This window comes from Schistocerca cancellata, chromosome 8 (assembly GCF_023864275.1).
Source record: "Schistocerca cancellata isolate TAMUIC-IGC-003103 chromosome 8, iqSchCanc2.1, whole genome shotgun sequence".
NCBI classification, from domain to species: Eukaryota; Metazoa; Arthropoda; class Insecta; order Orthoptera; family Acrididae; genus Schistocerca; species Schistocerca cancellata.
In genome coordinates this window covers 23,460,375-23,488,220 of record NC_064633.1, presented here as the reverse complement: position 1 = coordinate 23,488,220, position 27,846 = coordinate 23,460,375, and the positions used below count along the sequence as shown (strand labels likewise).

Sequence of the window (27,846 nt, the reverse complement as noted above, 5' to 3'; positions counted from 1 at the left end):
ACGAAGGTCTTAAGTCCGTTGTCTTTGATGAGAGGCTTTCATGGAATTACAGTGAAAGTACACTACTGGCCATTAAAATTCCTACACCGAGAAGAACTGCAGATGATAAACGGGTATTCGTCGGACAAATATATTATACTAGAACTGACATGTGATTACATTTACACGCAATTTGGGTGCACAGATCCTGAGAAATCAGTACACAGAACAGCCACCTCAGGCCGTAATAACGGCCTTGAGGCGCATGGGCATTGAGTCAAGCAGAGTTTGGATGGCGTGTACAGGTACAACTGCCCATGCAGCTTCAACACGATACCACAGTTCATCAAGAGTAGTGACTGGCGTATTGTGACGAGCCAGTTGCTCGGCCACCATTGACCAGTCGTTTTCAATTGGTGAGAGATCTGGAGAATGTGCTGGCCAGGGGAGCAGTTGAACATTTTCTGTATCCACAAAGGCCCGTACAGGACCTGCAACATCCGATCATGCATTATCCTGCTGAAATGCAGGGTTTTGGAGGGGTCGAATGATGGGTAGAGCCACGGGTCGCAGCACATCTGAAATGTAACGTCCACGGTTCAAAGTGCCGTCAATGCGAACAAGAGGTGACCGAGACGTGTAACCAATGGCACCCCATACCATCACGCCGGGTGATAGGCCAGTATGGTGATGACGAATACACGCCTCCAATGTGCGTTCACCGCCATGTCGCCAAACACGGATGTGACCATCGTGATGCTGTAAACAGAATCTGGATTCGTTTTGCCATTCGTGCACCCAGGTTGGTCGTTGAGTACACCATCGCGGGCGCTCCTGTCTGTGGTGCAGCGTCAAGGGTAACCGCAGCCATGGTCTCCGAGCTGATAGTCCATGCTGCTGCAAACGTCGTCGAACTGTACGTGCAGATGGTTCTTGTCTTGCAAACGTCCCCTTCTGTTGACTCAGGGATCGAGACGTGGCTGCGCTGATCCGTTACAGCCATGTGGATTAGTTGCCTGTCATCTCGACTGCTAGTGATACGAGGCCGTTGGGATGCAGCACGGCGTTCCGTATTACCATCCTGAACCCACCGATTCTGTATTCTGCTAACAGTCATTGGATCTCGACCAACACGAGCAGCAATGTCGCGATACGATAAACTGCAACCGCGATAGGCTACAATCCGACCTTCATCAAAGTCGGAAACGTGATGGTACGCATTTCTACTCCTTACACGAGGCATCACAATAACGTTTTACCAGGCAACGCCGGTCAACTGCTGTTTGTGTATAAGAAATCGGTTGGAAACTTTCCTCATTTCAGCACGTTGTAGGTGTCGCCACCGGCGCCAACCTTGTGTTAATGCTCTGAAGAGCTCATCATTTGCATATCACTGCATCTTCTTCCTGGTGGTTAAATTTCGCGTCTGTAGCACGTCATCCTGGTGGTGTAGCAATTTTAATGGACAGTAGTGTAATTCTTTTATCTCTTCTACATAATAAAGTCGCCAGTTTATAGGGTTGCCATCTTTTTTTATTTTTATATTTCGTCAGAGAAAATAGTAAACTGAGTCTTAGAACGATGCGTAATCACGCGTGCGCCTATGAGATTCAGACGACACTTTCTTAATGTGACAGCAGTTGCATTGGTCCGTCAATTCGTGCGATTTCAGAATGCTGCACTTATCACCAAGGCCACGTTAAACATCGCGATATCGACAAATCTGCTGTTGCCGAATACAGCCCCGTAAACAAACATACAATTATGTTCGATGAAACGAAAATCTATTCCCGTTCATCTGTTTTCAGGGATTCCGTCGTTCATCTGTTTCCAGGGATCCCGTCATCAAAGAAGCCGTTGATATTGGAATCTGCTACAACTGCTTTAATCCGGAAGCAGCTATATCGTTAGCAGTGCACGGTAATGCTGACTGAATGCAACAAAGAAATAAGGTTTATTATCCACCACCTTACAAAATCAGCATCGCTACTGATGTTCTTTCATCTCAGACACCGACATAATCTGTTATAGAACATGAAAGTTTCCTGACTTCGTGACGACTCCATGACATTATTCGGTGAACTGAATGAAGTACCACACGGCCTTCTGAAGTCTCCTGACGACGAAGACAGAGAAAGTCGTCGAAAGCTTGAGGTAAGACATAATTTTGACGCTACAGGAAATCCTTGAAGTACTGTTACTGCAAATTGTGTTGATCATTGCAATTATTACACTAATAGCAACATTGATAGAACTGTTTCTGCATTAGGTGTATGGAAATCGCGTTCAAACCGTAGTTTCTCTATTATTATTATTGTTTTATTTTATTTTTTATGTCCGACAACGGACATTAAACGGCAAGTAACTGTCTATCCGCTGGTCAGTTTCTCTTCATCGTAGAAGGCTTTAAGCAGTCGATCACCAACTTTTGACCCTTAGCGTGTGTTTTTGATACAAATGACAGCTTGCACAAATATATAAAACTAGAAACACAAACATTTTCATTTCATTCACCCATGACAAAATATTATTTAGTAAATATAATTTAGTAAAATATAATTTAGTAAATATTATTTAGTAAATTAAAAGGAGGATATAAGATGAACATCAACAAAAGCAAAACGAGGATAATGGAATGTAGTCCAATTAAGTCGGGTGATGCTGAGGGAATTAGATTAGGAAATAAGGCACTTAAAGTAGTAAAGGAGTTTTGCTATTTGGGGAGCAAAATAACTGATGATGGTCGAAGTAGAGAGGCTATAAAATGTAGACTGGCAATGGCAAGGAAAGCGTTTCTGAAGAAGAGAAATTTGTTAACATCCAGTATAGATTTAAGTGTCAGGAAGTCATTTCTGAAAGTATTTGTATGGAGTGTAGCCAAGTATGGAAGTGAAACATGGACGGTAAATAGTTTGGACAAGAAGAGAATAGAAGCTTTCGAAATGTGGTGCTACAGAAGAATGCTGAAGATTAGATGGGTAGATCACATAACTAATGAGGAAGTATTGAATAGGATTGGTGAGAAGAGAAGTTTGTGGCACAACTTGACCAGAAGAAGGGATCGGTTGGTAGGACATGTTCTGAGGCATCAAGGGATCACCAATTTAGTTTTGGAGGGCAGCGTGGAGGGTAAAAATCGTAGGGGGAGACCAAGAGAGGAATACACTAAGCAGATTCAGAAGGATGTAGGTTGCAGTAGGTACTGGGAGATGAAGAAGCTTGCACAGGATAGAGTAGCATGGAGAGCTGCATCAAACCAGTCTCAGGACTGAAGACCACAACAACAACAAATTATACATTTCACAAATTTCTTTAAACGAGTTACAAAAGCGCTCTAACATCACATATATATCATACTTTTCAAATAGTCTTTACATATCACACTTACATTATGGCATATTTTAAGTGTAAATTTTTTTATAAATCTAGATGAATGATTGAAAAGTATTATAGTTCGTGGTGGTCAGTTGACAGCTTCCATAACTTATTCCGGACTGTTCTGCATTTTCTAATACTCTTCGCGCGTCAAATCGCCTTCAAAGATGTCTCCAACTGCACGAATGTATTCGTCTATAATGCTAGTCCGAGGACGGCGATCATATTGTCGATTTTTGAAACGCTCTTTGTCAGGCAAACACACCCATTCTTGACAATATTTGATCACCGAACTGTGCAGTCAATCTCTGGACAATTTCCGTCGCTTGAATTCCTTCGCTGGCAAGAAATATTATAATTTCGCATTGTTGCTTCGACATCGCGAGTGGGTGAGCTGTACCGACGAAGTTGTTGGAAGTAACGGCCGGCTCTCCCCACTGCTAACGACCCCACCCAACAGTACTAGAAGCGCACGTCCGGTTCTACCAACTGTCTACGCTCAGGAACAAAAATCCAGTTTATATTTGATTCACCCTCGTATAAAGGATGTATCTTGCGATAATCAGTGGTCATCATGTTCAAATGGCTCTGAGCACGATGGGACTAAACATCTGAGGTCATCAGGCCCCTAGAACTTGGAACTACTTAAACCTAACTAACCTAAGGACATCACACACATCCATGCCCGAGGCAGGATTCGGACCTGCGACCGTACCGGTCGCGCGGTTCCGGACTGAAGCGCCTAGAACCGCTCGGCCACACCGGCCGGGCTAGCCATCATGTCTCGTTAGGTGTTTTGGTATCTCCTTCGCTGTTTTAAGTTGTAAGATTTCCTAGAGATTTTTCATCTCCTTCCATCTTAGCATGCTCTGTCTAGAGACGATAAGGACTGCTTTGATGTGTGTCATATTTTGTGTTTTTAAAAATAAATTTGGTGACTGACTTTTTCTGCGTGCTATTTTTCTGTGTTGTAATGTTGTTTCGCTTCCGGACTCTCCAGTTCATACAGCATTTTCCTGTCCAGTTCTTTTTCGCTTTCGAGTGTGATCTTCTCCGAAACACAGCTAAGGATAACAGAAGGCAGACCATCACCCTGTCCGACCACAGGTTAAATACTGGAAAACTCCATCAATTTTTCCTCCAAACAGGTCCCTGGTAACGTCTGCTTGGTGACTTCAGTTTCTTGGCGTACACTCCGAATTCTATCCGTACGTCAAATGGCACTCCCGTATTCACCCAATAGTACGCTTTTTTGAAGTCTCTAAATTGTGTTAAAAGATCTTCGCAGTAATAATTTTCCAGTACTCTTTTGAGGCACCAACTTCACACAGGATCTTCCTTTTCTAAAGACCGTTCGACTTTCCCCAAGCTGATGATACGTTTTATTGTGTATGTATAATATTATAATTATTTAAGTAAATTTTTTTAATAGTACACGATTTTCATGTATGGAGAGAGCCCTGGTCCTATGTTAAGTCGAACTACGTTAAGAAAATAAAAAAAATAAATGCAGACAGGTGGTGTCATTCGTATCAAGCCACCACAGGCAGAACTGACGAGATGCTCTCAAAGACTACACAACGCACCTTCCCAATTCTGAAAACTTCGTTGGAAGTGGAATGATTTAAGCTTTTTACTCGTTGAACCTTGCAGGAAGAAACAGCACACAGGGGAATAAGCAATCGGGAAGCCATGTGGGAAACGTGGTGTCTGCGACCAACTAGCCTAGATTCCCAATGAGTTCGGGCCTTGCATTATTCGAGATAGCTATTTACCGTAGTCAACTGCCATGTATTCCGTATTGGGCACGATAGCCTTGCTGGCGAAGCGACGATACAGGTGAAGGCCTCACATCCTGACCATACCTCGGCCGCTTAGAAGCCTTTGCTTTAGTTACGCTGCTCGGGTCAGTTCACGGCCAGGCGCTGTCTAGTCTGGTTGGAAGGAAGTGTGTCACAGTGATGACGTTTAATGAAGCACGAGCGGCAGGTGACCTATCCGTGACCCTTCACATGCTCCCAGCAGTTCCCACGTGGTGTCTGGGCCCATTGAGTGGGATAAGATGCGCCCGCGTAGAGGTAGGTGACTCAGTACGACGGGGCCATCTACGCAGGAAGCGTCTGCCAGCCTGCCGTTTCTGAGTCCTGGCGAGTGACTTTTAAAACATCGATATCTCTCTCTAGAACAAACTGACTTCATTATTACCCAGGAGTATTATAAGCAAAATAATATACGTGTTTACAACACAGCGTACGCACAATAAAAATGACTCCGGCCGGTGTGACCGAGCGGTTCTAGGCGCCAGTCCGGAACTGCGCTGCTGCTACGGTCGCAGGTTCGAATCCTGCCTCGGGCATGGATGTGTGTGATGTCCTTAGGTTAGTTAGGTTTAAGTAGTTCTAAGTATAGGGGACTGATGACCTCAGATGTTAAGTCCCATAGTGCTTAGAGCCATTTGAACCATTTTTAATAAAAATGACACCTACTATCTTCACAAGAATAGCTCAATGAAATAAGAGGCAGCTTAAAAACTGTGAAGGAAAATATTGTGGTATTAAAACATAAATAACATTCAAACCGTGTTGCAGCCTCTTTTCTCCTTAAAACAACTGCTGGCGTCCGCGAGAACAAAATGCTTCATCAGTTTACCTCTTCGACCATAAAGGTTTACCTTCAATTATTTGCTGTCGCAGTTGCTCAGAACGCAAACTCATGGACACCACAATGCTCGGAATAGTAACTTCGACAGAAAGAGATATCTTTGTACAATAAACTGTATACAAATGAGAAATGCGTACAAGTTTGTTTACCTTAATTTTTACTGTCTCTAAAAATCCGTCCACATGAATCGCTATGTCCCTGAGTGTCGTACACCACTCCCGATATACATGTATTATACACAAAATCGTACTTAATGAGAGCAGTCTTTAATTACGTGCTGCTACTATCAATTCTGAGACCCGAGAAGTTGCCTTAGGAGAAGGTGGAGACAGCAGACTAAAAACTCCACATCGCCAGTAAGACAAATGATACACGAAATACAATCAGCGATGTAATATTAAAAGTTGTACCAGCTTCTGTGCTTCAAAGGGTAATTACTGCGAAAAATTCATTGACATTAAAGAGAAATAGTAAACTATTCTTTAGATATAACAATAGCATATTAGCTATTACCAGTAACCCTCCTCCCATCCACTTCTATCCCGATTCTCCATTATTTAACGAACCGAATAGTTCCGTTTTAAGCAGAAGATAGTTTTTCACGCAGCTCTGTTTTTGGCGTATCTCCTGAACTATGTGTCGTACAGTGGTATAATTTTGCGGGAACATTCGTTGGTATATCTAAATACTCTCCGAGAAATGCGTTGCGAATAGAGTTAGCAGTAAAGAAGTAATAAATTAAAACTACATCCCTGATACCGAAGTTTTACTGCACGAATAGCAAAAATGTAGTCAGCGATAAACATTTCTTTCTTTGCTTTGTTGGCGTGTTGACGTTAAGAAGTTTCGAAATTTGATATTACGTGTAAAGTTTGTTGATACTCCTTTAATGCTCTCACTCTCAAATACTAGATGAATCTAGTTTAAGTAATTTGCGAGTGAGATACGCTGGCGCGATACATATATACAGTTCGTAACTTTAAAACTTGATTTACTGCGTTAAACCTTCAGCAGTAGGTTATACTTCTTAATGATTGTGACGACATTTTAAATTTTGAAATTCGAACAATAACTATATGAATTATAGAAAATTAAATTTTTGTTGATCCTAGAATCCATTACACACGTAACCAGCAACAAGATCAATTTTGTCGTAAAGATGGAGAAGTGAAATTCGTGGGTAACACTTCCGTACAAAACGTGGAAGCAATTGCAGTGCATAGACATACTCCCGTACTTTGTAGAGAAGAGGCGTATATAGTATTTGAAATCACATTACTTATCATACCGCAAGTTGGAAATGATTTTTAAGAAAAATATGCAAAAGTTGATCAGTTTTCCTTCTGCCTGGACTAATACTAAAGTTTTCCCAGCTAATGTAATATGAACGGATGTTAAACTCGGCAGGCACTTATGATGTTATGATGTCACTACCAACCTACACCCCAATGGTTTCCAATAGCGAGTTAGACTGTACCAAAGAAATGGCAGAATTGCTACGACCATTTGAAAAATTAACAGAAGAAATTTCAGGGACACTTAGTAAGCAAAGTGACCCCGTTAGTCAAATATGTTCAGGACGTAGTCGTAAACATGAAACCAAGAAATGAAATGAGTGTTCAGTTCAGAAGGGAAATAAAGAAAAACCGGCAAGACGGTCTGACAGCTTAGAACATTCCGCCATTTTGACGGTTTCAACGTCTTTTGACCCAAGATTCAAGTTATGCACTTCAGAGATGCTGTCACTCAGTGAGAGGTAATTAGATACTTAAGTACACAAGGGAATATAACATACCTACCACGATGAATGATACATCCGATGAGTTTGAAAAGAAGGTTCAGAGCTCGACATCTGAAAATACCAGTATCAGTTAGCACACAAAAACATGAGAAATAAGTCAACATCTGCAGGAAACATTACTGAAACTGAGTTCCAGAGATGCTTGCCGTCTCCTGTCACCTTTGTAAAAAGAGAGACTATCGACATCTAATAACACGTGAAATCACTTTTCCCGAAACTTTGAAAAATTGCAAAGGTGTATCTTCCCATCACCACCACATATGTTCCAAGCGAGCGATTGTTCTCGAGACAGGGGCAGGCATCACCCAGGAAAGAAACAGACTGTTAGGCACTATACTATCTAACCTTCTTCTCCTAAATTCTGTATATAAATTGTTAAATTCAAAAAGTTAAATTGTTTCAACGGTAAAAACAATGAATTTTCTTTATGGGATAAATTTTATTTAGTTTCGTTATCAGACTTTTATGAAGATCGTTGATCATCATATCAGTCAGTATAATTAATTGGACAGAGTGTAAGTTAACGTTAGTTATCATTACGGCGTGCTTTTCCAATATTTCTGAGATATATAGAAACATCGAAAAACATCGATGATCGTTTTTAATAGTGATGGTTTTTAAGATCGACAATGTTTCATGTGAACATCGATGTCTCAACATCGATATTTTTAAGTGCGATTTTGCAACCCTAAGTACAGCTAGTGGCATGAACTCAACAAGTCTTTGGAACTCCCCTGCAGAAATATTGAACCATGCTGCCTCTATTGCCGCCCATAATTAAGGAAGTGTTGCTGGTGCAAGATTGACCTCTCTGCTATGTCCCATAAATGTTAGATGGGATTCATGTCGGGCGATCTGCGTGGCCAAATCATTCACCCGAATTGTCCGATGGGACCGATGACCTCGCTGTTCGGTCCCCTCTCCCACATCAGCCAACCGAATTGTCCAGAATGTTCTTCAAACCAAATGCGAACAATTGTTGCCCAGTGACATGGCGCATTGTCATCCATAAAACTCCCACCTTTGTTTGGGTAGATGAGGTCCGGAAATGGCTGTAAATGGTCTCCAAATAGCCGAACATGACCATTTTCAGTCAATGATCGCTTCATTTGGACCAGAGGACCCAGTTTATTCCATGTAAACACAGCCCACATCACAATGCAGCCACCACCATCTTGCACAGTGCCTTGCTGACAACTTGGGTCCATGGCCTTATAGGGTGTGTGCCACACTCAAACCCTGCCATCAGCTTATACCAATTCAAATTGGAACTCGTCTGACCAGGCCATGGTTTTCCATGGATATGACCTCGACCCCGGGAGAGGCACTGCATGCCACGTCAGACTATTCGTGTCGGCCGTCTGCTGCCATCCCCCATTAACACCAAGTTTCACCACACTGTCCGAAAGGATACGTTCGTAGTACGTCTCACATTGATTTTTGCTACTGTTTCACGCAGTGATGCTTTTCTCTTGGCACTGAAAACTCCAAGCAGAAGCCGCTGCTCACAGTCCTTAAATGAAGGCCATCGGCCATTGTGCTGTTCGTGGTGAGAGGTAACGCATGAAATTTGATATTTTTGCCACACTCTTGACACAGTGGATGTCGAAATACTGAATTCCCCAACGATTTCCGAAATGGAATGTCCCATGCTTCTAGCTCCAACTACCGTTCAGCGTTTTAAGTCGGTCATCTCCCGTCGTGCGGCCATGATCACGTGGGGAACGTTTTCCCATGAATCACCTGAGTGCAAATGACACCTCCACCGATGCACTGCGCTTTTATACCTCGTATACATGATGCTGCCGCCATTTGTATATGTGCATATCGCTATCCCATGACTTTCGTAACCTTCGTGTATTTATGATACTGATTATTTTTTTATTTTCGGAAAAGCATTTATTTTTCTGTATATTCCTGTTGATTTAAGTGATATTTCCACTTCTCTCCTCTTACCATCGAGGTCCCTTTATGTAATTCCATTCGACGTAATCTGTCCGCCAGGTATTTAAATTTAGCGACACGATTGATTCTTCCATATCTGTGATCCCGTGGTCATCATCATCATCATCATCATTTAAGACTGATTATGCCTTTCAGCGTTCAGTCTGGAGCATAGTCCCCCTTATAAAATTCCTCCATGATCATCTATTCAGTGCTAACATTGGTGCCGCTTCTGATGTTAAGCCTATTACTTCAAAATCATTCTTAACCGAATCCAGGTACCTTCTCCTTGGTCTACCCCGACTCCTCCTACCCTCTGCTTCTGAACCCATGAATCTCTTGGGTAACCTTGTTTCTCCCATGCGTGTAACATGACCCCACCATCTAAGCCTGTTCGCTCTGACTGCTACATCTATAGAGTTCATTCCCAGTTTTTCTTTGATTTCCTCATTGTGGACACCCTCCTGCCATTATTCCCATCTACTAGTACCTGCAATCATCCTAGCTACTTTCATATCCGTAACCTCAACGTTATTGAGAAGGTAACTTGAATCCACCCAGCTTTCGCTCGCATACAACAAAGTTGGTCGTTAGATTGAATGGTGCACAGATAACTTAGTCTTGGCACTGACTTCCTTCTTGCGGAAGAGAGTAGATCGTAGCTGAGCGCTCACTGCATTAGCTTTGCCACACCTCGCTTCCAGTTCTTTCACTGTTGCCATCCTGTGAGAATATGCATCCTAAGTACTTGAAACCGTCCACCTGTTCTAACTTTGTTCCTCCTATTTGGCACTCAATCCGTTTATCTCTCTTTCCCACTGATATTACTTTCGTTTTGGAGATGCTAATCTTCATACCATAGTCCTTACATTTTTGATCCAGCTCTGAAATATTACTTTGGAAACTTTCAATCGAATCTGCCATCACAACTGAGTCATCTGCATATGCGAGACTGCTTATTTTGTGTTCACATATCTTAATCTCACCCAGCCAGTCTATTGTCTTCAACATATGATCCATAAATAATATGGACAACAGTGGAGACAGGTTGCAGCCTTGTCTTACCCCTGAAACTACTCTGAACCATCCCGTGGTGATGATACAAATTTTGAGGAATATTGGAGAATGGTAAATGTATCAGTTTGAGGTAGAAGACCTTGCTCCGGAAACTCCAGAGTCGAAAGTTATAACCGACGTCATTCCGATACCTCGGGTGTGCATGCAAGTGCTGTTAAGGCTAAAACTGAAGGGTAGGCAATTTTCAAAGGTGGTAGTTTGAACTAAGACAAGAACAAAATTTCCAGTAAACGTGGGCCCTAAATGCATACTTTTAAGAGTTATCAACACTTCTTCATCTTCGCTATTGTGAAAGACCTCACTTCTTCTGAGGAAGTGCCCTAGCTTTTAAGGTATGCATTTTAGAGCCCTTGTTTACCATTTATTTCTTGCTTTGCTTCGTATTACCACGTCTGAAAGCTGCCTACCCTACAATCTTAGCTCCAAAAGTACCGGTACACGTATTCCACTGTCGGAAGTATCAGTACGATTTTCGCTTATAGCTTTCGACTCCGTCGTTCCGAACAAGGGTTCCTTACCTCAGACAGGCATACTTCACCGTACTACATCATCCCTTCGTGTTACCAACATCACCCGGTATATCTATCTCTTAAGAATACATCCCTCCTCAGATCTAAAAGCTAAAACAGGATGATGACGGAGACTTTCAGACGACGAAATATTAATATCTAATTCACGTGTTTTCATTATTACCATCGTTTCGCTGATAACCGCGCAGTTGAGCGCCCCACAATCCAAACATTACCATCGTTTCCTACTATATTGCTGATCGGTATGTTAATACTGTTCCGGTTCCGTACTGGATGAAGCAAAAGCTCGTGAAAGCATGTCTTTACTACAATATGAAGACAAGTCGTAATTTAACGATGTTACCAACAATCCAGAAAAGTTCTAGACCGATTTACTTCAGATTTTTACCCGGTACCTACTCCAATAAAGTTGGATGGCCATAGATTTTAAATTTATAAAAATACGACTATGTAAAACATAGTAGACAAGCATTGTTAGCAAAAACGGCGAAAAGTTCATCGGTTTACTTCAGATTACGCCATAATAGTCTGACAGACATTCAGATAGGTAGTATATCACCTTCTCCCCCTGTCCGCCATTCTCCTCCCCTCCTCCGTCCTCTCTGTCCTTACCCCTACCCCCACCACTACTCATTTTCTCTTGCCCCCTCTCTCTGAGTTTGAGCCTTGTTTATTGTTGTTGCAAGGGAAACCTTGATTGAGAAATTGAGTCGCTTAAAATGAATTGGTAAATCGTTGGGACCATTGGTATGTGGGGTATAAGAGAAATATATCCAACTGCTGGCTCTGTAAGGATAGAAGCTTTAATGACAGTATTTTGCATGGTTTTTAATCTGCGAACGGGCGGATTACGAAGTTACGGACTTTTCAGATTCCATAGTAGTATTTTGACCATAAGCTGATAAGCCATACAAACACCTCTCATGTTTTTTTTGTTAAAATCGACTCAGGAATAAAACGAAACAGCACATTGTTGTCTTTGTTTAAAATTACATTGTTGTGTTTGTTTAAAATTGTATGTCAGGAAGAAGAATATGTAGACAGGAGAAACAATATATAGGTCTTCTTTTAAAACTGACTGAGAGAAAGAAAATGCTGTGTTGTGCTGTGAAAATGGGCAGTTTAGTTTTTTCTCACAGCTATTTTTAACTACAATATCAGAGTATTTAAATCATTAGACAAATTGTTTCTCCTGTCTAGATATTCTTTCTCCTGACATAGTTTTAAACACAACATGCCGTTTCGTTTTATTCCTCAGAGTCGTTTTAACCAAAAAAAAAAAAAAACAGGGAGGGTGTATGTATGGCTTATCAGCTCATGGTTAGAATGCTACTATGGAATCAAAAAGTCCGAACCTTTGTAATCCTACCCATTTGTAGATTAAAACCATGCGAAATACTGTCACTGAAGCTCGATATGTCTCTCTTATACCCCATATACCAATGATCCCAACCAATTTACCAATTCATTTTAAGCGACTCAATCACGGTTTTCTTTGCAACAACAATAAACAAGGTTCAAAGTCAGAGAGAGGGGGAAGAGGAGATGGGTAGAAGAGGCGAAGGGGGGGAGGGGGAGGGAATGGACAGAGGCAGGAGGAGGAGGAGAATAACAGAGAGGGGGAGAAGGTGATAGACAGAGAAAGGGTGAGGGAGAGATGGTCAGAGAGACGGGAGAGATGGACATTACGACATACGTCCATTCCCATACATGCACTGACGGAAAAGAATTGCAGCAAGGAGTAGTTGTGTGACATAAACGAAAGTTTCTACAGCTGAAAGGTGACGTCTATTAAAATTTCGCGTCACTTGTATAAGAGTGGCGCTAGTAGCGCCACTACGAGGATGCAAATCAGGTTAACTTTAAATACAAACTGTAACAGTCGTGAACGTTAGTTACCTTTGAGACTGGACGTGGTGAGTTGATGTTAGTCAAGAATGCCTTTGAGGCGATAAAGACGCTGTCATCAACACCTCACTGAGTTTGAACGAGTTATAAAAGGGCTACGAGAAGCTGGATGTTCCTTCTGCAAGATTGCAGAAAGCCACTGTATATAAATGCTGATACGGGTGGTCACGAGAATGTACAGTCGCAAGAAGACCGCGCTCTGGACAGCCACGTGACACTACCAAGAGGGAAGACCTTCATATTCGGTATATGGCTCTGACGCATCGCACTGCACCTGCAGCAGCAATTTGAGCAGCAGTTTGCGTCACAGTGAAACAACAAACTGTTATAAATCGGTTACTTCAAGTACAGCTCCGAGCCAGACGCCCTATAGTGTGTATTCCGCTGACTCCAAACCACCTCCATTTGCGACTTCAGTGGTGTCAAACGAGAGCTCATGAGCTCATTGGAGGGGACGGTGAGGACTGTTGTGTTTATGAAGAAAGTTGGTTCTGCCCCGGTGAAAGTGATGGCCGTGTGATGGTTTGGAGGAGGCCAGCTGAGCGCCTGCAACCAACGTGTCTGTGTGCTAGACACGCCGGATCTACACCTGGAGTTATGCTGTGAGGTCTTCGACCATAAATATAATAGACTGGCCCTGACGTCATTTTCGTGGCTCCAACATCTCAGGGCTAAAGTCACGTGAATTTTGGCAAAACATGGTTGTTTCGTGTTGCGCTTACGGCTGTACTCAGCGTTTTGTCGGGGGAAATGGCATTACATTTCACGTGTAAGTGTTCCTATTATGGTGCAGATGTGTTTATGGAAATCTGCTGAAGTGACTTTTATGTTTTTTACACTTGAAATAGAGTATCACGTAAATTAAAGTGTTGAAAGTGATGCCTGTAAAGTCACACTCATATTCCATTTTCGAAAGTATCTGTGATAATTCGGTTACAGAAATAAGTATAACTGTTTCTCGTTCCTACTCATAGGTTCCCTAAGGATGAAAACCGAAGGCAGTTTTGAATACAGGCCCTGAAATGGAAAAACTTTAAGCCATCTGCACATACGCGCCTTTTTGTATATACAAGTGAGATTATAATAAGGTAAGAGCACCTATAGTCGACACATGAAGAGAATTTTTTTCTACCTTCTGATACTATTAAATAAATGTAGGCTCCAAAATTATTTTCTGAAACTTCAAAGTCTGACCTTTCATCTAAAATATCATTTTTTTAAAACTTATAGTTTAAACTTTTGTAAAAAAACCTTTTTTTTAACTGATAGTTTAAACTTTTTTAAAAATAGTAGGAACTGAACCTTTACAGTGCACTTAAAATTGATACTCTAAAATGGACCTGCTCCTAAAGTCGACAATTTTGGCACCTATAGTTGACGTAATTCCCATATCCCATTTTCTTTTATAAGTGACTAGAGCTCAAAACGCGGCGAATCCAATGTTAGAAGTTTTGACACGAGCCCACTCTTACCGTTTAAAAGAATTTTAACGACATTTGACTTTAATTGATAGTTTGTAGTAATTTCGTCCCGCTGGCCACCAGAGGGGCGTTCGATGTATTTGTTACATTTTATAAATGGTACTGTGAACAAATCCAGGTTAAATGTAGTTCTGACATAATTTTTTGCAAATAAAAAAGTAATTTTTGTTGGAAGCGTTTGGCAGTCAACTGAGAAATGTGGGTAAAATACGATACAAACATAGGATGGCAGACCGCTGATTTGAAATCCCGCCACGTTTTGCCAACAGTCACGTGGTTTATGTTGGAGCCACACCAGCCCTATAGCTTCTGCACAGCAAGGCCAGTCTACTAGTATCTATGGTCGAAGTGTGAGGTGCAGTTTCGTATGACAGCAGGAGCACTCTCGTGGTTAGCCCACAGACTCTTCAAATTTATTCGGCAATCTGGTGGTTCGACCGGTTGTGCTGCCATTCATGAATAACATTACAGGAGGCTGGATAACGGCTCGCCCAGATACCGTTGAAGTAACACATTATGCTCTCCTGTTCGACCACCAGATCTATCTCCAATCGAGCACAAACGAGATATCATCGGACGACAACTCCAGCGTCATCGGCAAACAGCATTAAAATGTCCCCATATTGAGCGACCAAGTACAAAAGGCATGGAACTCCATCCCACACACAAACATGCGACACCTGTAGACCCCCTACAACTCAATGTATGCATGTTCTACAGTCAACATTCTCGCGGTTATTACTGTAGCAACATTTCTCATTTGCAATGACTTATCTCGCGCGTATGTTTACTAGTGATGGGGAGCTCGTGAATGAGTCGTTCAAATGAACGCTTCACTCCTGTGAAGTGTGAACTAACCATTCAATTTCAATGAACTGGTACTTCAAACTCTTCACAGATAGCACACTCCACACTTTTTTCTAGTTCACTCACTCTCTTCCCCTCTCCTCACCCATGTCACTCCTCCTCCCATCACTTCACTCCTCCCTGTCCTGCCTGTCGACGAATCACACGGTGTTAGTGGGGAAATAGGTTTAGGACGGGTGGAGGAGGTGAGGGGTGAGGAGAAGGCAGCGTCAGCTGCTACCTGCAGTGCTGACATCATTACCCGTGACTATTTGTGCAGTTAAACTTCGCGTCTACGGGTAGCCTACCGTTGGCAGCGCTTGAAGACAAATGAATATTAAAGATAGAAACGAAGTGGCTATCTGTGTGAGCACGCACAGCAAACATGAAAATAAAAGGTTTGTTAATAACACTGAAAGAGGGATTTTACCTGAAATCGTACCAGTGACTACAGGTGACAGTTTACGTTTTGAATCTAGTGGGTTATTATTGTCAACAAAAATAAAATCTACAGGAAAACTTCTGAATAATTACTTAACGTAGGTATATAGACTTTGTGACAGTGTTAAACATACTCATTCTATTTTGGATTAAATTTTAAAAGGAACATAAAATTGGACTGCATTTCGTTGGTAGCCCTATTTTTCAGTTCATGAATACAACAAATAATGTTTCATTTGGCAGATAAAGACTTTTGGGCGCTTCATGAGAAAATGTCGGGCAAGATTAAATGTAGTACCTTCTTTATATGTGACAGCCGTCTCTGTTTATCTTTCCTTTGTCCCCCTTTTTTTTTCTTTATTGTCATTTTGAAACCTGTATACAGGCAGGCCTGCAGCAGCATACCACGCCGCTCTTTGGCCGCAGAGAAACACGAAAGATAGAAATGAAGACAATTAGAGAAAAAAGATAGTGAACATATAAACGAAGCCAAACACTTTTTAAAATACAAGGTGCCGTTCACGGGCGTAAAGTCCAAGATAAAATTGTTCAGACACTTGGACACAGACAGAAACGCCCTTTGTCCCCTTCGACCATGCTGTATGTAAATTGTAAGGTAACTCAGACGCTGTAAGAGCGTAAAACGTTGCGTGTACGTTACTCCATAGTTCCGCCATCTGTTGGTAAAATTGTGAAGTATTACGAAGCTTTATTGTACGAGCGAGGCGAAGCGAGCGTAGCAGCGGCTGAGCGGCGAACTGGGCAACTTCGCTAGGCTTCCTACTTCACGAATGAACTACTTCATTTGAACGCTTCACGGCAAAGAGTGAAATGAATGAAGTAGTTCACGGGAATGAAAGAGTTCGACCCACCTCTAATGTTTACCTGTGATCTTACAATGTTAATCACGTACATATGTTACCTACACAGATGTATTCCCAAAATTTCACTACTCAACATTAATTATTTGTCGATGTTGCAATTTTTTTCCGTCAGTATTTTTTCGTGTTTGGACTACACGTTTGTTATTTTCATTTTTCTGGAGTGTGGAGAATTTACCATATGCCCTTCGTGAAGAGTATCAAATATGAATTACGTTTTGATAAAAAATAAACTGCATTATCATTGCTTGTTTCTACGTTGTCACCATATTTCGATGTTTTCTTTTTTATAAAAGATCATCCATCATAACCTCACTGTCAACAGATTGCACAAGACACGCAATTTTGGCGCTTTCGTGTAAATGGAAAAACGAAAACGACCACAGATGACAGACGACTGACGAGATTTAGTACAGGAACAAAACGCCAGGGGCGCTGCAGCAGACTCTAGCGTCACCTGACAGAAGAAAGTCGATTGCGTAAATGAGGCTGTAGGCTCGGGCTGATCTGGTCTACGTGTAAAACCGGCCATGCTGAAAGAGTTCTTGTTACACAAAACAGCGCAGTCAAAGGGATTTTGCACGGGTTTCTGTGCATCTAGTATTATTTTTTACCGATGTCTTACACGCCCTGCCGTGTCGGCATAATGCTAATCCTAACAACATGAACCATGGACCTTGCCGTTGGTGGGGAGGCTTGCGTGCCTCAGCGATACAGATGGCCGTACCGTAGGTGCAACCACAACGGAGGGGTATCTGTTGAGAGGCCAGACAAACATGTGGTTCCTGAAGAGGGGCAGCAGCCTTTTCAGTAGTTGCAGGGGCAACAGTCTGGATGATTGACTGATCTGGCCTTGTAACATTATCCAAAACGGCCTTGCTGTGCTGGTACTGCGAACGGCTGAAAGCAAGGGGAAACTACAGCCGTAATTTTTCCCGAGGACATGCAGCTCTACTGTATGATTAAATGATGATGGTGTCCTCTTGGGTAAAATATTCCGGAGGTAAAATAGTCCCCCATTCGGATCTCCGGGCGGGGACTACTCAAGAGGACGTCGTTATCAGGAGAAAGAAAACTGGCGTTCTACGGATCGGAGCGTGGAATGTCAGATCACTTAATCGGGCAGGTAGGTTAGAAAATTTAAAAAGGGAGATGGATAGGTTAAAGTTAGATATAGTGGGAATTCGTGAAGTTCGGTGGCAGGAGGAACAAGACTTTTGGTCAGGTGATTACAGGGTTATAAATACAAAATCAAATAGGGGTAATGCAGGAGTAGGTTTAATAATGAATAAAAAAATAGGAGTGCGGGTTAGCTACTACAAACAGCATAGTGAACACATTATTGTGGCCAAGCTAGACACAAAGCCCATGCCTACTACAGTAGTACAAGTTTATATGCCAACTAGCTCTGCAGATGATGAAGAAATAGATGAAATGTATGACGAGATAAAAGAAATTATTCAGGTAGTGAAGGGAGACGAAAATTTAATAGTCATGGGTGACTGGAATTCGTCAGTAGGGAAAGGGAGAGAAGGAAACATAGTAGGTGAATATGGATTGGGGGGAAGGAATGAAAGAGGAAGCCGCCTTGTAGAATTTTGCACAGAGCATAACTTAATCATAGCTAACACTTGGTTCAAGAATCATGAAAGGAGGCTGTATACATGGAAGAAGCCTGGAGATACTGACAGGTTTCAGATAGATTATATAATGGTAAGACAGAGATTTAGGAACCAGGTTTTAAATTGTAAGACATTTCCTGGGGCAGATGTAGATTCTGACCACAATCTATTGGTTATGAACTGCAGATTGAAACTGAAAAAACTGCAAAAAGGTGGGAATTTTAGGAGATGGGACCTGGATAAACTGAAAGAACCAGAGGTTGTAGAGAGTTTCAGGGAGAGCATTAGGGAACAATTGACAGGAATGGGGGAAAGAAATACAGTAGAAGAAGAATGGGTAGCTCTGAGGGATGAAGTGGTGAAGACAGCAGACGATCAAGTAGGCAAAAAGACGAGGGCTAATAGAAATCCTTGGGTAACAGAAGAAATATTGAATTTAATTGATGAAAGGAGAAAATATAAAAATGCAGTAAATGAAGCAGGCAAAAAGGAATACAAACGTCTCAAAAATGAAATCGACAGGAAGTGCAAAATGGCTAAGCAGGGATGGCTAGAGGACAAATGTAAGGATGTAGAGGCTTGTCTCACTAGGGGTAAGATAGATACTGCCTACAGGAAAATTAAAGAGACCTTTGGAGAGAAGAGAACCACTTGTATGAATAGCAAGAGCTCAGATGGCAACCCAGTTCTAAGCAAAGAAGGGAAAGCAGAAAGGTGGAAGGAGTATATAGAGGGTTTATACAAGGGCGATGTACTTGAGGACAATATTATGGAAATGGAAGAGGATGTAGATGAAGACGAAATGGGAGATAAGATACTGCGTGAAGAGTTTGACAGAGCACTGAAAGACCTGAGTCAAAACAAGGCCCCGGGAATAGACAACGTTCCATTAGAACTACTGATGGCCTCGGGAGAGCCAGTCCTGACAAAACTCTACCTTCTGGTGAGCACGATGTATGAGACAAGCGAAATACCCTCAGACTTTAAGAAGAATATAATAATTCCAATCCCAAAGAAAGCAGGTGTTGACAGATGTGAAAATTACCGAACTATCAGTTTAATAAGTCACAGCTGCAAAATACTAACGCGAATTCTTTGCAGACGAATGGATAAACTGGTAGAAGCCGACCTCGGGGAAGATCAGTTTGGATCCGTAGAAATGTTGGAACACGTGAGGCAATACTGACCTTACGACTTATTTTGGAAGAAAGATTAAGAAAAGGCAAACCTACGTTTCTAGCATTTGTAGACTTAGAGAAAGCGTTTGACAATGTTGACTGGAATACTCTCTTTCAAATTCTGAAGGTGGCAGGGGTAAAATACAGGGAGCGAAAGGCTATTTACTATTTGTACAGAAACCAGATGGCAGTTATAAGAGTCGAGGGGCATGAAAGGGAAGCAGTGGTTGGGAAAGGAGTGAGACAGGGTTGTAGCCTCTCCCCGATGTTATTCAATCTGTATATTGAGCAAGCAGTAAAGGAAACAAAAGAAAAATTCGGAGTAGGTATTAAAATTCATGGAGAAGAAGTAAAAACTTTGAGGTTCGCCGATGACATTGTAATTCTGTCAGAGACAGCAAAGGACTTGGAAGAGCAGTTGAACGGAATGGACAGTGTCTTGAAAGGAGGATATAAGATGAACATCAACAAAAGCAAAACGAGGATAATGGAATGTAGTCAAATTAAGTCGGGTGATGCTGAGGGAATTAGATTAGGAAATGAGACACTTAAAGTAGTAAAGGAGTTTTGCTATTTAGGGAGTAAAATAACTGATGATGGTCGAAGTAGAGAGGATATAAAATGTAGACTGGCAATGGCAAGGAAAGCGTTTCTCAAGAAGAGAAATTTGTTAACATTGAATATAGATTTAGGTGTCAGGAAGTCGTTTCTGAAAGTATTTGTATGGAGTGTAGCCATGTATGGAAGTGAGACATGGACAATAACTAGTTTGGACAAGAAGAGAATAGAAGCTTTCGAAATGTGGTGCTACAGAAGAATGCTGAAGATAAGGTGGGTAGACCACGTAACTAATGAGGAGGTATTGAATAGGATTGGGGAGAAGAGAAGTTTGTGGCACAACTTGACTAGAAGAAGGGATCGGTTGGTAGGACATGTTCTGAGGCATCGAGGGATCACAAATTTAGCATTAGAGGGCAGCGTGGAGGGTAAAAACCGTAGAGGGAGACCAAGAGATCAATACACTAAGCAGATTCAGAAGGATGTAGGTTGCAGTAGGTACTGGGAGATGAAGAAGCTTGCACAGGATAGAGTAGCATGGAGAGCTGCATGAAACCAGTCTCTGGACTGAAGACCACAACAACAACAACAACAACAACAAGGGAATCTCCCCATCGCATCCCCCTTAGATTTAGTTATAAGTTGGCTTTGAAAAACTGAAGACAGATCACTCGAGAAAACAGGAAGAAGTTGTGTGGAACTATGAAAAAATAAGCAAAATATATAAACTGAGTAGTCCATGGGCAAGATAAGCAGCATCAAGGAGAATGTAAGCTGAGGAGCGCCGTGGTCCCATGGTTAGCGTGAGGAGCTACTGAACGAAAGGACCTTGGTTCAAGTCTTCTCTCGAGTGAAGAGTTCAATTTTTTATTTTCAGACAATTGTTTTGCGAAGCTGCATAGGTATACAGAGCAGTATTGTTTACGTGATCGTGTGTCAATTGTCAAAGTTCAGGCACTCACACATAATCAACTTCGCTCTCCAAAATTCCAGGACATGTTCAGATTTGCTTTGATATATGCAGGATTTGACGGTCTACACACAGAAAAATTTGAAAACGTTAACAACATACGTTTTGACAGAGCACAGGGAAAACTGTGCGACAGTGAAACTGTTGCATTCATTTGTTGCAGTTTATGTGACAAACTCTTTTTTGGGAGTGATTATCACATCCACAAGAAAACCTAAATCGGGCAAGGTAGAAGAATCTTTTTACCCATTCGACAAGTGTACAAGTTAGGTGGGTCGACAACATATTCCTGTCATGTGACGCACATGCCGTCACCAGTATCGTATAGAATATATCAGACATGTTTTTCTGTGGAGGAATCGCTTGACCTATGACCTTGCCATCAAATGTTTTCGGTTCCCATTGGAGAGGCACGTCCTTTCGTCTACTACTCGCACGGTTTTGCGGTGCCGTCGCAAAACACAGACACTAAACTTATTACAGTGAACAGAGACGTCAATGAACGAACGGACACATCATAATTTTGCGAAAACAAAGTAAACTTTTCACTCGAGGGAAGACTTGAACCAAGGACCTCTCGTTCCGCAGCTGCTCACGCTAACCACGAGACCACGGCGATCCTGAGTGCACAATGTCCTTGGTGTTTATCTTGCATATGGACTACCCAGTTTGTATATTTTGCTTATTTTTTTCATAGTTTCACACAACTTCTTCCAGTTTTCTCGATTGATCTGTGTTCAGTTTTTCAAGGGCTATCCACTGTGCCAACTTATAACTAAATCTGAGGGGGGTGCGATGGGGAGGTTCCCTTGTAAGTACAGATGGGCAAAACGGAGAACTTCAAGGGATCCCCAGAACTAAAAAGACTCGAGTGAACACTCAAGAACTCCACCAAGTACCGGAAAGTGTCTCTTTTTCCCATTTCTGTTCATTACAATCAACTCGCTTATTTGTGGCCTTTTATGTAGTTAAATACCCTACCTTCAAGATGCTATATAACTACAAACAAAGATAAAATTGTACTAAGTTAGAACGAGTGTTCAGCGAAAGATAAATAACAATTTACCTATGTCAGTTCTGCTATAATCGGTATCCATTGCTTTCGATATGATGTATAATCAGAAGTACAGTCAATTGCAATGTGTATTTCACATTCAAAATTCCGTTTTTGCGCTGCCGTTATTATCATCCATCATCAAAAGTGTGAATTGCACTATTAGTAAATTGTAGCTAATTAATTGTGTGTGTTCACAATCACTCAACAATTTGAAGATAATGTCTGAGGTATTCCTAGACAAGTTCAGCATAATGTGCGATGAATTTGGTTTTAGTTGACAGTGGCCGTGGTTCTAGGTGCTTCATTCCGGAACAGAGCGACTGCTACGGTCACAGGTTCGAATCCTGCCTCGGGCATGGATGTGTGTGATGACCTTAGGTTAGATAGGTTGAAGTAGTTCTAACTTCTAGGGGACTGATGACCTCAGATGTTAAGTCCCATAGAGCTCAGAGCCATTTGAACCATTTTCTAGTTAACAAATATTATGTTCACTTACATTTGTACATGCATAGGGAGATGAACGATTTCTCAAAACATAATGAGGTGAAACAATGTCTTGGATTTCGGTTGCTCATACAAGATTATAGATAGCTCTGTTCAATTTATAAATATTTATAGTGTGGTGTCACCGCCAGACACCACACTTGCTAGGTAGTAGTTTTAAATCGGCCGCGGTCCATTAGTACATGTTGGACCCGCGTGTCGCTACTGTCAGTACTTGCAGACCTAGCGCCACCACATGGCAGGTCTAGAAAGACGGACTAGCACTCGCCCCAGTTGTACGACGACTTTGCTAGCGACTACACTGACGAAGCCTTTCTCTCATTTGCCGAGAGACAGTTAGAATAGCCTTCAGCTAAGTCCATGACTACGACCTAGCAAGGCGCCATTAACCATATCTGGAGAGAGTCTCACTTGTATCGTCAATAGCGATGCACCACAAGGATGAATAAAAGTTAAGTAAACAGACGATACATTCTTTTCTTATTAGCATTCATTACGTATCCTGTTCCAGACTTCACGCCAGCCGGCGTGTGTGTACGCGTGCCTTCGGTTACCCGTCACTGTGGACTGGCTGTCTTGTCAGCCCACTACATGTAGAATGTTCTGTTCGACTAAAGTTTGAGTTGCTTCGCTGTGCAGGTGGTGATGCTGCAGTCAACCTGGCTCCCCCGAGTGTGGTGACGTCAGTGGGCGGCATGAAGGCGGTGGACGGCGCGCAGGCGGCGGCCGAGGTGGAGGCGCAGCCGCCCCCGGTCGCCCCACGACAGCCGGCGGCCAAGGCCCGCAGCGGCGAGCCCCCGGCCGTGGGGGCGGAAGCTGGCCAGGTAGGCCGCATTAGTCCATTACTTGCAATTATTCTGCTAATCGATTATGGACACGCCCATATTGCAGTTAATTTTACATAAACGATTATTCCTACGACTAATTATTTCAATTTTTTTTTTTTCTGTTTTAAAGACGCCTGAGTGTTGACTTTCTGTCTGCAGCTCGATTACGAATAATGATGGTGGTGATGTTTGATCTGTGGGGCGCTCCACTGCACGGTCATAAGCGCCCATACATAGCCCCAATATTTTCAAAGTCCAATTTTTTGTACACAGTCCAATCTGTTCACTGTCATGGATGGTGGTGGTTGTGGTGGTGGTGGTGGTGGTGGTGGTGAAAAAAATGAAATGTCGTGTGACGAGGGCCTCCCGTCGGGTAGACAGTTCGCCTGGTGCAAGTCTTTCGATTTGACGCCACTTAGGCGACTTGCGTGTCCATGGGGATGAAATGATGATGATTAGGACAACACAACACACAGTCCCTGAGGAGAAAATCTCCAACCCAGCCAGGAATCGAACCCGGGCCCTTTGGATTGACTGTCGCGCTACCGGGGGCGGACGACGATGATGATGATGATGATGATGATGATGATGATATGACCACTCAGCTACCGGGGGCAGACCATGATGATGATGATGATGATGATGATGATGATGATGATGATGATGATGATATTACCACTCAGCTACCGGGGGCTGACGATGACGATGACGATGATGATGACGATGATATGATGCCCAGGCCATGGAAAACCATGGTCTGCTCTCCCCAAGCAGAGAAAATCCCCAACCCGACCGGGAATCGAACCTGGGACCCCGCGATCCAGAGGCAGCAATGCTAGCCACTAGACCACGAGCTACGGACTCTATTACGGAAATATGTCTGGCTTTTCCCTAGTACTGATCGTGGAACATCGGCACTTGGGACACTTCGTGCCTACTCTTTTCTGCTAACGATTGCTCTCAACAGGTGGCGAAGTGTTTTGTATGTGAATTCAGAAACAACGTAACAAGTGCTATGTACTTTCACCAAAACTTGTTAGTTCTGCAGTAAATTAAACCGCAACTGCTGATCACGGCATAAATTTGTGTCCCTCAGTTCACTTCCTGAATAATTTTGGTCTCTGTAAACACGGTTAGTGTTTGTGTTACAAACAACGATAGTAATTGAAACTTCCTGGCAGATTAAAACTGTGTGCCGGACCGAGACTCGAACTCGGAACCTTTCCCTTTCGCGGGCATGTGCTCTAGTTGGTGGAGCACTTGCCCGCGAAAGGCAAAGGTCCCGAGTTCGAGTCTCGGTCCGAAAAAACAGTTTTAATCTGCCAGGAAGTTTCATATCAGCGCACACTCCGCTGCAGAGTGAAAATCTCATTCTAGAAACGATAGTAATTGGCGTGACTAATGTTAAAAATATATTCATGGTGAACTTAAATAAAACCGACAAAACCACAGGTATGGCTTCCTGACTGGAAATGGAGTAAAAAAGGTCCTATGAACACGTGTGCGGAAATGCATCGCTGCCACGGTAGATGGCACTGACGAATGACAGCTCCTCTGACAGCGTGTTGTGGGCTGTGTGACTGACACGGCGTACTGTAAGCAGCAGAATGTTCCGGTATTCGTGTAGGGAACAAGCCGAGATTGCGTTTGTGAACGGCCAAGCAGATGGAAACGGTCGAGAGGCAGCACGACTACAGCAAAACAAGTATCATGAGAGACACCAGCCTCATCGCACAACATTTCAAGCCCTCTTTGTGCGTTCGTGTGATCTTGGGTGCTTCCAGATGGACGAACATGCAGGGAGGTACCGAACTGTGCGTACACCAGATTTAGAACATGTATTAGGATTCGTCTCAACATCCTGTAGAACCTGGTCCTCCAAATCTTGCGTACGCGCAGTCTGGTTCAGTTGGACCAGAAAATCCAGTGCATTCCACGTAAAGACAGCGCTCATCTTTAAGGAGCCATCAACAGCTTGCACAGTGCCTTTCTGACAATCTTGGTTCATGGCTTTGTGGGATCTGCGCCACACTCGATCCCTACCATCAGCATTACCAACTGAAATCGAGACTCAGCTGACCAGACCACAGTTTTTCAGTCGTCGAGGGTCGAAACGATATGGTCACGCGCCGAGGAAAGGCTGTTGGCAAAGGCACTCGCATCGGTCGTTTGCCGCCAAATCCCATTAGCGCCGAATTTCGGCGCTCTTTACTAACGGATACGTTCATCATGCGTCCCACATTCATTTCTGCGATTATTTCACGCAGTGTTGCGCTTGTCTATTAGCACTGACAACTTTACGCAAACGCTGCTGCTCTCGGTCGATCAGTGAAGGTCGTTGGTCACTGCGTCGTTCGTGGTGAGAGTTAACGCAGAAATTTGGTATCCTTTGGTACACTCTCAACACTGTGGGTCGAAATTCGCAATTGATTTCCGAAATGGAATGTCCCATGTGTCTAACTCCAACTATCACTCTGTGTTGAAAGTGTGTTAATTATCGTTGTGTGGCCGTAATCAAGTCGGATACCTTTTCTCATGAATCTCCCAAGTACAAATGACAGATCCGTCAATACACTGCCCTTTCATACCTTGTACGCGATACTAACTCCATCTGTATACGTCCATTTCACTATCTCATGACTTCTGTCACCTCAGTCTACATGCTCTTGTTTCAAGGTTTAAAAGAACTTAACAAAATGCTGATTATATTAAAAAGTGACAAATTAATCATGAACGTGTACGAGTTATCCTGTATGTATGGCATTTACGTTTCCTGTAAAATAAAAATAAAAAGAAAGGAGACATTACTTCTTACATATTTTACTTGCCGATCGTATAGCCACGAAATATTTTTAGAAATACGCTGTTGGAAAAAATAGTTCACCTTTTTAGAGGTTCTCAGTTCACTCAAGATTTATTGTTGCAACACTGCGTATGGAGTACATGAAATGATTATTGACAGATCAATAGTAGAAGCAGTTCTGAAGCACCAGATATCGATGCATCCTGAAACACCCATGTGCAGCCTCCATGGGTGGCAATGTAGGTTCTGACTCTGGTATCCAGTTGCTCGTAGAAACATCGAATACTTTCCTGGGGTACTATATGCGATGCCTGCTCAACGTACATATCCACGTAGTTTTGTAAGAGTTGTTGGTTGAAGAGCTGCACGGGTCACTTCTTGTCCCACCATATCTCTCACATGCTCGGTTGGAGGCAAGTCCGAAGATTGTGCTGGCCAGGGAAGTTGGTTCACATCTTGCAGAGCATGTAGAATTTCATGGACAGTGTGTGGGCGAGCATTGTCCTGTTGCGACAACACTCACCTTCCCATTGCAAGAATGGGTCTGACAACATGCTGCACATACCGATTACTGGTTAGCGTCCACCCAAGAAATGTCAAAGGTGAATGAGAGTTGTAGCTTATCGCACCCCAGACTGGGGAGAGGCCAGTGAGTCTTGAATAAATGCACTCTAAGGGATAGCGCTCACTCAGTCTACCTTGTGTGAACAAACGACCATCAGGCATAATGTTCTGGAGACCATGGCATGCCATTCCATCTTCCAAGTGATCCTCTGATGGTGCCAATCAAGCCGTGCTTGTCGATGCTGTGGTGCGAGTGGAAGACAGGCTAGTGGTCTGCACGAACATAGTCCCACTGCAAAGAAATGATTCGCAACAGTCCGTGTTGACACATCTGAGCTCACAAGCCCTCTTATCTGTTCTGTATGATCTGCCACTGCTACCCTTACAGTATGATGATCCTGACTGATGTCTGTGATGTGTGGATGTCGTGAATCTTGCCTACAGGTGTGACTCTGTTCACATGACAACTGATACCAGCATCTTTGCACAACTGATGCAGCATATCCAACGTGTGTGGCTTTCTCTAAAAGCCACATTTCGCCACTCAGAAGACCACAGTTTGTTCCCTTTTAGTCTTGCTCAGTTGTCTATAGGAAGCAAGAGTGTATCCCCATAGCATGGTTGCCTGCTATCTTCACATGTTTGCACCACACTGACCTTTCTGTCTGTAGACATTCCCCATTAAAGCGTATATACAGAGGTTACTCTGGTAGCTGTGCTACTACGCTATCTGTTGTTGGATGACACTGAAACCATTATCAGTAAATCTCCTATCTTCCAGGTGGCATATGTCATCATTGTATCAAAATCGACATTGTCTTTCCAGTTGTACTATTTTT

General features: G+C 42.7%; 1 protein-coding gene across 2 annotated transcripts in view; it reads left to right on the top strand.

Annotated features, from left to right (window-relative positions):
* The window catches only part of LOC126094689 (uncharacterized), a 507,242-nt gene that overhangs the window by 435,980 nt on the left and 43,416 nt on the right, over positions 1–27,846 (top strand). For both annotated transcript variants that reach the window (XM_049909212.1, XM_049909211.1), the window contains one exon: positions 23,453–23,637. In XM_049909212.1, coding sequence (XP_049765169.1) covers positions 23,509–23,637 — 129 coding nt within the window. In that variant the 5' untranslated portion in view covers positions 23,453–23,508. The remainder of the gene's footprint in view (positions 1–23,452; positions 23,638–27,846) is intronic.